Below are 12,726 nucleotides of genomic sequence, written 5' to 3' on the forward strand. Positions count from 1 at the left end.
ACTAATTTAACAAACATGACCTAAAAGAGTTTAAACATATAAATTCGCATTCTGACTTGTTTAATAGTTATAAGAAGATGAGGTATGACTGCCAATACGATAATTCTCCATCCAAGTAACAATTTGTAAAAAGTGAATCATAATGGGTCAAATTACGGCCTTCAACATGGAGCCTTGGCTAGCTCACCGTGACCGAATATTCCGGCGTTGATTTAAAAGATTTTTTGACAACGGAGTTTAGTCTTTCATTCAAATTATTATAAAATCTACCCAAAAAGTGTCAAGTTCGTTTCTGTCAAGCATGATTCTTGTGCAAGACTAATAACTGCACATAAAAAGCGTGCATGTCTCTACATTTCTTTCTATATTCGTTATCAATACACTGGGAAAATCGGAATTTGATAAGACCGGCAAAATAGCCAAAATGTATATAAATCGCTATTATTCCTGCTCACTGTCACATTCAAGGTGTCACATTTTAGAGCAAGGAAAATTAGATACATAACCCGTGTGTGAACGACTTTTGAAAGTTTCAATGTCATTTGAATCAAGTGCACGATTTACATTTTAACGCCAATGTCCTCAATCTACAATGTAACCAAAGCAGATGAACTTATATGTACCATCACAGTAAACAATTTCTCCATAAAAAAAAAACCCACAACAACCAACCAGTCCCAACAAGTAGTTATGCACGTAGACAAAAGATTTGTTTGTCTCTAATGACGTAATATATCAATTTATATTTGCTGAAACTATCCCGTGTCAATTATAAATATAGAGTTATCTCGCTTTATCATTTATGTCGTGTATGATTTTTTTGTGCTGTACCTTATATCAATATAGTCAGAGGAAAGGTGTATGAAAGTATGGATGAGCGTGTCCAAATTGGTAATGCCCGAGTGGCCATGGCCCTGTGATTACAAAAAGATAGAAAAACAGATTTTTAATTTAACCATCATGTATTATAGATATATGTCTCTAGTTGTATTAAATTATTTCGTTTTGAACCGACTGTTAGAGAGCCTCGTGGGTAGTCAATGTTGTTAAACACCTTGTGTAAATTCTAGTTTCAAAGGATAAATGCGATCAAGATAGTTACCTAACTTTGAATAATTTAGTCAGACGTCACAAAAACCTGTTATGGTAGGATACTGAAAAAAAATAATTTATGAACACTTAATAATGCATGGATAATGATTTCATTTAAGATATGTTTAATTTGTGTAGCTATTTTAGTAAGTTCTATTCGTTTCACTTTTAGCCTTATAGTGTATGAATAGACTTGAATGACATGCGGAATAGCATGCGGAATAGCATGGACGTAAACAGAAATGAGGACGAACATACATGTTCGCCTGGAAAACGAATGGAGAAAATATTTCAAAAACTTGAAACTGGTCTTCTGACTATCAATCCGGATTACGCTACCTAAAGGTGCCCATCAAATCATCTTGACGAAAGACAGCGCAGAGTGACTCATTTCGTCTACAACTAGTACAACAACAATTCCTTAGCGTATACAAAACCTGATTTCTAAACCAGCTCAAATTTAATCCAGAGACATCTAATGAAGATATACTGCACACCTGCAGGGGGACAGCGGAACAAGGGGTGCCGTAAATAACGATACACCAGAGCAACACAATATACACCAAATCCCTTTCTCCAAGCTCTGTGAGATACTGGGAGTTTCTGCCAGACACAGTAGCACCTGCACCATCATTGTTGATGATGTGTTCGGAACCCTATTTATCTACGAGTCGTAAGACCGAAATGCAGCCTTGTTAGACATTAATGTCCGGCTAATTCGTACAATGGAAATTGTTTTAATAAAATAATCTTGTTAAACAATAACAATATGCTGTTAAAGATCGTAAAACCCGTTTTTTTTTATTAGCTGCCAATTATTTATAGCAACCATCCTAGATCATCTTAACGACAGACCGACGGCCAGGTGTATCACCGAAAGAAAATTAAAAGAAACATTTGAATAGAAATTTAAATTTGAATTTGATATACCTTCCCAACAAAAAGAATAAAGAAAAATCGAAAGTAATGGTCTGTGGTATTCATGATCCGGGGGTGGGGGTGGTAGTACCGTGGTACTGAATCTTTTTGGGTATTACTGTGCCGAAAGCACTTGCCAAATCATACCCTGTTCTAACCAGAAAACATTGAAAAATCTACTCTGTTCTAAACAGAAATATTGAAATGCATACCCTATTCTACACACGCTCAGAAAATATGCACCAGGAATTATTCTGTCATGCCAAGAAATCCTCGCTAAAAATTCTGGTCGACCCCCTACGGCAGTCATTAGTAGCTAAAGATTTGATTTCATCGAAGAAATTAATTTATGACCTTCATGTACGTGTCGCTTAGAACACAGCAATATACCAAATGTTCAATATTAATCATCCATGTAATTTGCTCTATGGGGTGTTTGCAGAATTCCAACGGAGGCAATTTCTTGGCATGGGAGAAAGGAAGAAAGACCAATCACAATTTGTCCTATATTTGTTTTTCTCTTTTTAAATTACATAAAAAAATAACCCTTTCAAATATAGAGTTCATAAGATACAAATATCAGTCCCTGCATGTGGACCCCCCTCCCCCTTTTATTTGTGCTCTCTATTTTCAACCCTCGAATTAAGCTTTCGAATCTAATTAAAATTAAAACCTTGCTTTCTAACCAATCTATTCATGTACCGGACCGGCAACTTTCTTTATTTAATACGAAAATCTACAGTGCCGTTATACACATGCATGTTGTTTGCTTGGAGTCTCCACCCGAAAAGAAAGAAATAGTCGAACTCCAAGATATTATATTCCTGCATCACGTGATTTTTACCATGTGGAGCTTACATTTGAATAAATACCGAATATGGAAAGTGAAACTACAATTCAAAACATAAAGTCGGAAGGCACAAATAAGAAAAAGAAGTTTTTTTGGCAAAAGGTGCAGGTAAATTCTCTCCGTGTTCAAAATATACATGAAATATTTGCCACTGCCTTTCTGTTCTATGAATTTTAAACTGAGTTTTCTATCTGTTATTCGGAGTCTAGGTCGTATAAAAATACTTCGTTTAAAAAAGACCAAGCAGGACATGAAAAAGGGACCCTGTTTTGCGGCACATTCCTACCACTATAAATATATATCACTTATCATAATCTGGTATATATAGGCCGCTTGAAATATTGCTGTCAGACAATTGTTTTTCTTTTAAAACTATTGTAACTAAACAGTCGAGGGTGTGAACAATTATACTTTTTCTAAAGTTAGTACCAATCTAACGCCTCTGTGTACTTAATATTTAGCTTGATGTGATTGTGTAATGTTAACACCTGCAGTGCGACAGAACTTAAGAATACTTGTATTTTTGTAAATGGGCGCCAAAGGTCATAAGTCACATTTCACATGACAATATCATTTAATTAACAAGCCTAGCTATACATTTTTAATTGTTTACAAATGACACTGATCTAGTGCCATTTTTGATATAAAAAATGACAAAAAAATGACATTTAATTTACGGTTACAAGTGCCTCTCTGATACATATGATAAAACGGCAGAAGTCCATCACTTCGTAATACAATTCGAAAATATTATAAATGAAAGTGTCCCACACAATACTGTGTCCACACTAAGGCCCGGTTCGTGTACTTTTATCAATTAAAATAATCCCGCCAAATTGCAGTTCTACATATATGTTGACATGTTTGAAAACTATTTAATTTCATATATTACCCCAATTAATCTCAATTAAATGTAAAAAGGAAAATCAAAGGCAACAAACATCGGAATGTGACAATGTGAATGTATTGCTAAGTTGAGTAACCTAAATCAATTAAGTTTTCAGTTGACCTATTTCTTATATCTATCTCATACATATTCATAATATGCAGAAAAGAAGCCATGATGCCTGTTGTGTTCTTCCATGGTGGACAGTTTACAACTTTATTTGCAAAGTTAACACATAAAAATTAAAAACGTCGTCGCTTAAAGAACTTCCCGAGCTCCTAGATGGACACATCGTCCATAATTACTCAAGTCGGACGAGATGAGGAACTTCTTAACACGTTTCCTCCATCGGAAAAAGGTGAGTGTTTACGTCGAGGTGGCCACAACATGGCGATTTAGATGAGAGTACCTGTTCTTACGCGGAACAAAATAGTCCAATACTTTAAATGTAAAATTCAAGTTATATGAACGCGTTACATCAGACCTTTACAGTTTTTAGAAATTTATATTTAATAAGTTACTGATTTGACTACTAAACATGAAGCACATGACCCAGATTGTTAATTTAAAAGTTGAAGGTCGTGTAAACATTGGCCTGCCAAAAAATTCAAAAAACTTTATCGCCTTGTTTCAACGAGCTCCTTAGGGCTATATTTTACAAGCAGTATTGTTATCCCAATTATTAAAAATCAATTACATATCTTGTACCACAAACCAAGACATCTTTTTTGATAGTTTTATGTTAAAATACAACAGAAGGTTGTTAATTAATGTCACTTCCGGTGGTAACATCTCTCTGTTTACCAACTAAAAAATGTTGACATTTCTATCCCATTCCTGTAACATAGGGCCCTGATCACTTATCTTTTGTAGAATTCAAACAAATAGATATGTGGGCATTGCACAATTTATGCAACAAATGATAAAATTGCTGTACTAATAGTGTACATTTCTACATGTTTAAAAATTCCTGAACTTGGTTGAGGGGAGATAATCAGGTTATGTCCAAGTATGCATGTATACCCAAATAAGATTTCATTCAATACTTATTTTTTTTTATTTCATTAAAATATTGGATTCATCATATTATTAAACAATAATTTATTATGATATAATAAATACCTTTATAACAAGACAATCGCTACAAAAGTTGCAAAGGCTGCCTATACACCTTATCGCTAATCCTGGCTGACCCGGCTGCTTGAACTTTTGACGTAAACAACAATCACTTTTCCATTGTGGCGTCAGATATTTTGTTTTATGATGTCAAAATTTTACGGGAACCTGTGTGATATTCAGTAATGGCGGACAAATAGCGATAACGTGTATTTTGCTGACAATGTGATTGGTTTTGCTCATTGCAGAAGGCGGTTTGGGCACCTATGGTTAACTTCTATGTCATTTGGTCTTTTGTGGAGAGTTGTCACATTTGCAATCGTACCATGTTTTGGGATTTTTATATAGATCTAGAAATGTATAGAGAAGCTGTATATAGAATAGAATAGTTTTATTCACCAAATTGAGGCCCCATGCAGTGGCGGATCAAAGGGAGGATTCCTGGGGTTGGAACCCCCCTTTTTTTGGACAATCCATGCATTTGAATGGGGACATAATATAAAGTTAGAACACCCCTTTTGAAAATGGCTTGATCCACCCCTGCCATGAGAATATATAGTAACATACAAACAATATCATAATAAACAATAACATTTGCAATACAAAAAAAGCTTGAAGAAACTGATGAGTAGGGGTCTTTCGATTATTGTTATCTGAAAGAAGCAGTTTAGTTAGAGAAGTTATAAAAACATTTATGCGCCACGTGTGTAAGAGTCAAATTAGTGTCCTATCCTTAATGTGGTTATAGACCTTAAAAAATCTATACGAATTCCATGCTCTTTCTTTCCTCAAATATGTGTCCTTCACAACAAGTCATGTCACTGTCCCATAAGTTGACATCAGAATATCATACCCTCTTTGAAGACATAATGACAAAGGGATAATGGTAGAGCAGTGATACATCCAGTATATCAGTTGACAATGATGATGTATACATATATAAGTAAGAGGACATGAGAAACATGATTTTCAAGGAACCAAATTCAGAATAACACCCATTTCATAAGGTGAACAAAATTAAAACTAAATAAAATTTTAGGTCAGCTTGACTTGTAGAAGTTACAATGTAGTTAAGTCTAATAATTTGAAAATGATGCATGAATAAGTCTTGAGTACCAACCTTGCACGACTGTCATGGTTTACCAGTAGTCAATGTAATTAAACCCCCACCCCTTCTTTTTGTCCTATTTTAGGACATTTAAGTTGTATTATCAGAACTGGATAATAGCCATAATCGCAATATCAAGTAGAGAAAAATGCCCAAAAAATAAAGAATACTAAAATGAACAAACCCCTTCCCCCATCTGTACCCCAATATGTAAACCTTTAACTGCTTTAATACCAATATTGACAGTTTTGTGTATGTGTTTTTTCTTCTAACTTCATCATTTTCATGTTTTTGCAGTAATCATGTAAATTTAAAATTTTTTTTTCAGAAAGACATTGGGACAAACCAATGTTACACTGTACTTGAAACAGCCAGTCGTGTCCCTACATCTATGTAGCACCATGTCCATGCCCTATAAATTAAATTTGGTGCTATATATGTAAGTGAAGGGAACCAGTGCAATTTCAAATCTAATATGGTGCTACATGTATTTGAAAATACTGGAATGATCACTGAACAGATTTATTGCTGTTGGTTAGCATTTGAATTAATGCGTCCAATGAAGAACCGTTTAAGGAGCAACCATTTAATTGCTAGGGGTAGCCTAGGGTCTAGGGAGCTATGTTTTTTTTGCCTGAGTCGAGATTTTTTTTCAAGTTAACCTGTCTTAGCACCATATGATGGCATAATTTATTGTAGTTTTTAGACACTATCAATGAAATTATTTTTTTTAAAATTTAACACTGTCAATATCCAACTACTTTTCTTATGTCTATATTTTTCTGGGACCATCAGACTTTCATGACTTAGTGTATGGAGGAGATGTCGTTTTTATACAACATTCTGACATGTACAATGTATGTCAAGCTCTTAATCTGTGACTGTGACTCAAGAAAGTGTTCTATATTAGCTCTAAATCTCCACTATAAGATTATATATATATATATATACAACTCGTCTAAACATCAACCCAACAATGTTAGATCTGTAAATTTGCTTTCGCAAATTTTTGGTTCTTCCCTCGCCGGGATTCGAACCCATGCTACTGTGATATCGTGACACCAAATCGCCTGCACTGCAGCCGTCCCGCTAGACCACACGACCACCTGGGCTCTCATATATATATATACAACTTGCGCTTTTGGTACGTATATATTCATAAGATACGAGAAACAGGATTTACTTGAAAATTTAAACACATCCAATGTTTTTAGTTAAAAACCATAAAAATATAGAGATTAGTCTACTATATTTTTCCTCCATTTTCTCTTACTAACCATCTAGTGTAAATAAACTTATTCTAATCTATAATGATCAGTAGGTTTTTTTTGCTACAATGTACTTTTACAATTGAGATATAAATGGCAATTTAGCATGCTATCTGATTGAGCAATCAATCAAAATGTCAGAAACAAAAATTACAAAACTCATCAGCAACATAGTTTGTACATTTGTACTTTCAATCTTGTTTTATTAAACAATTCTTATTTTTGCTGATTGCATTCAATTAACCATATAACTGAACAAGCATTTTGCATTTCTTTCGTATTTAAGTAGAAGAGAAATCAGAAGGCGCTGAATTTAAAAAAATATTTATGCAAGAAATAAAAGAAAAAAATAATTGATTTGAATGTTTCAAAAGAAGAAAAGAATGCAGGTTCTTTGTGGTTTTTTCTTTCTATAAAACATCTTATTTGACTTATATTTCTGTAGTGTTTAATTTTGGGGAATTACAGAGTTCCGAGCTTCTGACCCCCTGATTCACTACAAACTTAAAACAAGACTGTATTGAAAATTTAACGAAATTTGTCTTCAGTTTCTAATTAATATAAGCTCTAGATCCAACTCTCGTGTTCTGGGATCATCTAGGCTCAGTTAATTTCATCCTAAATCTTTGCCCTGATCTCCAGGCTCCTTGGTTCTGTTTAGGGTTCTTTTGGCATCAATGCTCATTTATATCCTTGTACTGTGTGGTGCCATTAATTTTATTCCTATTATAAAAAAATGGTAAATTTTAGTCCAGTATACATATAATATGAACATGATGGAGAAAACTGACACAACGGGGTCTGTCAGCGCAATAATCTGAATGATTTCTAGTCCAGTATAAATTTGACATGGAGAAAACTGAAATAAAAATATAACTCGACACAATAGATCAAACTTATGAACAATTTCTAGTCCAGTATAATGTTATATAGATAAATCTGACATCAAGAGATCAACACAATAGATCCAACACATAAATAATTTCTAATCCACTTGATGACTTGTCTGTATATACAACTCACTTTACAATGTGTACACCACTTTTAATATTGAATATTATTCAACTAACCAAAAGTGCCACTTAGTAATTATTTTGTTTAACTATAAAATACTTGTTCATGTACTCACTAAACATATACATATATGATAGAAGTAAAGTGTTTAGTGGCTGGAAATTTTCAAAATTGGGACTTACGTTTTAGTTAAGTGTAACACTTACACACATGACTGAATTTTTTTTTTATAAACATCACAATCTCAACTTGCCTTACATTTTATGCAAATCTATGAACAATAATATGTTTTGTTGGTCTCAAGAAGGGTACTCTTACTACATGCATGTAAAATCACAAGTTCGTAAGTAAATTTTATTCAGTCTGCACATAATATGTACATGTACAAATAGAATATGTAATTTTCATGTACAAATAAAATATGTAATACAGCTTAAAGTTTTGATATGAAAGGTGTTTTTGGAAAGATTAATTGATTTCTCAGCCAGTTTATGTTGACATTAATGAATGATCTCTGTTTACATTGATTGGTTTGTTTACATTAGTTAAATAAACAAGGGGAGATAATAAGGTAAATATACCTGTTAGGGGAGATTACTCTAAAATCTTTAACAATTTTAAATCTCATTACCTATTGTACAGGTAGATTCAAAGTAAAGTTATATGTTTTCTGTCAATTTAATTTCTTGAAAATTTTCACAAACATCTGATATAACTACTGATTTGTAATGGTCTTACGAATCATTTTTGCGTGAGTTTGTGGTCTAGTTGTTAAAATAGAGGGCTACAGTGCTGAAGGTCCCTAGTTTGATTGTCACTCAAGACGTCAAATTTTCAGTACATCAGTACAGTCTGCACAGAAAACTTTTTCATCTTCTAGTCCCGGAAACTAAATATCAAAATTTGTCCTTATATAACTATATTAAATTTAAAAAATTTTCACTAGACCAAATCAATATTTACTAGTCTGGGGCATCAGACTAGTGGCTAACCGTGCAGACTTTTCAGTAGAGTGATTTTCACCCTCCCACACACATCTCTGGTATTCAGAGAGGAGTTTAAACTAGTTTGGATTCTTCGGGGGCCTCTGTAGGTCAAAGTTGTTTTCACCTTAATCTGGAGATCAATCTGCTGAAATCTCTTCGGCTTGTCTGTTTCCCTGAGAAGCGGGGTGGTTCTCTCCGTGTACTTCCTCCACCATAATAACAGACTTCCCAGTGTCCTACACGCTCCCTTGGGTGGTGTTGGGAGGTGATTGTTCTCTTAGTGGGTTAATATTGTAAAGGACACATCTCCATTAATCTTTAGGGAGTGTACCCTTGCAGTCTATCAAGGGTGTGTCTACACTGGTGGAATCTAGAAGTATACATACATACATAATGGCGTGAATGCCAGTTTGTAAAGTCACAAGTTTTGTCGTTCTTATGTTAAAGACTCTATATATCTAATGATTTGATATTATTGTTAACAAACTATTATAGTCTTGCAACTATTTTTTCGTTAAAAAAAGATTAACAGGTACAGAAATACAATGTATCTATATTTGTATAATCTACATGTACATGTATTAAAACCTTCATATATTTCCTAATGATAGGCTTGTAAAGTTAAGATTGTCTTTCTGCATTATGGGTAAACACTGTATTCTAGTCATGCTAGTAGGTAAGACCCAGTAGCGTGTTGTTATTTTTAAGGTTTGAAAGGTCTGAGTATTTAGTCCTTGGTATTGAACTTAAAAACATCAATCAGTGAACTTATTTCTGGAATCCTGCCTGCCACAATTTGTTATATTTTAACACACGGAAAAGGAATTAGAATTCTTTGTGTTACAAGATACAATTGCTACAACATGTACAAGAAACGAAAACAGAAAATTTCTACATGAAAGTGTAACCTTTCCTTGTATTTAATTAATAAGAAGCGACAGTAACGGGTTAGTATTTATTAGAGACATGCTGGTCCAATCATATTACCAGCTCGTTAGAACAAGAAGAAGATGTGGTATCTTGCCAAATATTATCAACAAGAAACAATCAGCTGATGTGTTATGCTTGATAGATGGTTACTTTGTTGACAAACAATGATTGCGCAATAGTTATCAGATGTTTTTATGCAGAGAAATAAATATATGTTACCTAGTGCATGTGGGCATAGTATAAAATATGGACTGAAATTAAGATTGGAATCTGTTGATTTGCAGAGGACTTTATATAAATGTAAATGTTACAAAAGTTTGAAAATTGATTAACAAATTATTAACCTGACTAGCAGAAATATCAACTGTCATTGCAACATCAGATGTATAGTGACAAGGTGAATAAATACATGCATACAATTCTAATGAGATAACTTAGGTCAGTTAACAAGATTAGGATGTGCACAAGTCATGCTTTATCATCCTAAACATACATGAAATATTTGTGACTGGATGTAAAGCAACCAACAATAATAAAAAAAATCAAGTAGTGGGAGAAACCTTCAAGCCAAAGTAAAACTTGAATGAATCACCATCACAGCATGCACAGTTTCTTTTCTTGATATTCATAGTATTCTAGTCTGAAATGTCATGATTTATCAAGTCCTTCCTAGTCATGTCAGTAGACCAGTCTGAAATGTCATGATTTTTCATTTGAATGTCAAATCCCTCTCGAACTTTAGTCTGGGGAGTTGTCAAGTCCTTCTCAGTAGTCCAGTCAAATGTGTTTTCATGATTTTACATTTTCATGTCAAGTTCTTCTTGATGTCAGGTCTGAAATTCTGTCATGATTTTACACTTTCTATCATATCATGTCCTTCTCAGTAGTCCAGTCTGAAATTCTGTCATGATTTTACACTTTCTCTCATGGCAAGTCCCTCTTGGTAGTCCAGTCTGAAATGTTGTCCTGGTTTTACACTTTCCCACATTTCCGTTGTACCTGATGTAGACTGACAGTAGTTCATTGATCTGATAGCATGTATATATTATAAAGAAGGTTGATGTGCTTGCACGAATTCCATCATCCTGACATACATGTACTTATCAGATCAGTCTGTCAATTGTTGCAAAAAATGTAGCAATGGCCATTTTGTTCTGGTCATCATGTGCTAATGATAGATCATTGTACCGGTACTTAAATAATAGTAATACTAGAATCATCATGTACTAAATGTGCATGTACATTGTATGAGGGGCAGGATGGGGGTTTAAGTTACAGAATAAAGAATAAAACGTTTTACTAAGATGATGAAAAAATGGTGAAGAGAAAAGAATTGGGAATAATGCCTTTAATAGGTCAATTTATAAATATAAAGAATAGAACAACATGATTTAAGATTTTAAGAATTAAAGAATAATGGAATGAAGGACTTTCCATTCCGACCCTCATGTATTCTATATTTATTTCTACTGACCTCATACTTACTTCCTCATGCCTCATGAGGTCAAGCCGAACTTACCATGACCAAATTTAACCAAACTGACGTCTAGTAGCAAAATATAATTTCTTTATTCTGCTTTTATAATTTTTGAAACAAAAACAAAATTATATTTATGTTTTTGTCAAATTTGTAGCTAATGCCCTTTTAACATGTTAAAACATACACAATTAATCCAGAGGGTCCTCATACATTGTCATAATTATCCTTTTGATTCCTCACCACTTCTTACCTGATTCTTAATGTTTACTATTAAGGAATTCTTAGTATGTTGATAGCTGAGACACAGCTAGACTATGAAGTGGTTTGATTTTTTTAGGTTTTGGAAAACTTCCCATTACATCAAGTCATAATGAAGTACAAATGTATATATAGAGAAGTGTAAGAAGATACAATTTGTACACTTATATTTACTGCTTGTCACATTATTTGAATCCTAAATATATACTGCCTCGGCTGAAATTTATTTTTTGACTGTCAAGGCCCTAATTTACTCATAGCTGTTTTAAAAGATACTTAAGGTGTCCCATCTCATAGATAACCAGATTAAACTATCCTTAATCTTAAACCTTATCCCAATTCGGTAACCCATACCAATAGCTTACACCTTACCCTTACACCAGCCCTAACCCTAGTCTCCAACATCATGAACATTCCCTAACCTTACGGCAACCATAAATGAACCTTAACACTAAAGTATATGAACTTCAAAAGTAAAAGAAAGAGATAGATTGGTTCTAAATCCCAGATTATTTTGTTTTGCTATGATAATTTGACCAGTAAAAAGATGCATACATGTACTTGATACATGTAACATATAACAACATAAGTTCATTTCTAGTAAGAAACACTTATACCTAGATAAACTTTGTGATAACTGAAATAATGTACCTAAAAATACTTTTTATCAAAATTCACAACTGCAACACAGGCATGGGCCATGATCATGAATACAACACAATTGTCATTTCGTCAACAAACATTTGTACCACATTTTTTTTTATTTTTGGAAAATTTTGAATAAATGTTATATGCTGTATGGATTCTTTTTACCTCAAGA

The 12,726-nt window shown here is 33.5% G+C and overlaps 1 protein-coding gene across 2 annotated transcripts in view; it reads left to right on the plus strand.

Moving 5' to 3' along the window:
- The first annotated feature begins 3,889 nt into the window (after window positions 1-3,889).
- LOC139502628 (CTD small phosphatase-like protein) overlaps window positions 3,890-12,726 on the plus strand; it is a 36,454-nt gene continuing 27,617 nt past the window's right edge. The window contains exon 1 of one of the 2 annotated variants that reach the window (XM_071292158.1): window positions 3,890-4,104. In XM_071292158.1, the coding sequence (XP_071148259.1) occupies window positions 4,029-4,104 (76 nt within the window). In that variant the 5' untranslated portion in view covers window positions 3,890-4,028. Of the gene's footprint in view, window positions 4,105-8,444; window positions 8,596-12,726 lie in introns of those variants that run through there. The other variant, XM_071292157.1, reaches the window with a different exon arrangement.

This window comes from Mytilus edulis, chromosome 14 (assembly GCF_963676685.1).
Source record: "Mytilus edulis chromosome 14, xbMytEdul2.2, whole genome shotgun sequence".
Lineage (NCBI taxonomy): Eukaryota > Metazoa > Mollusca > Bivalvia > Mytilida > Mytilidae > Mytilus > Mytilus edulis.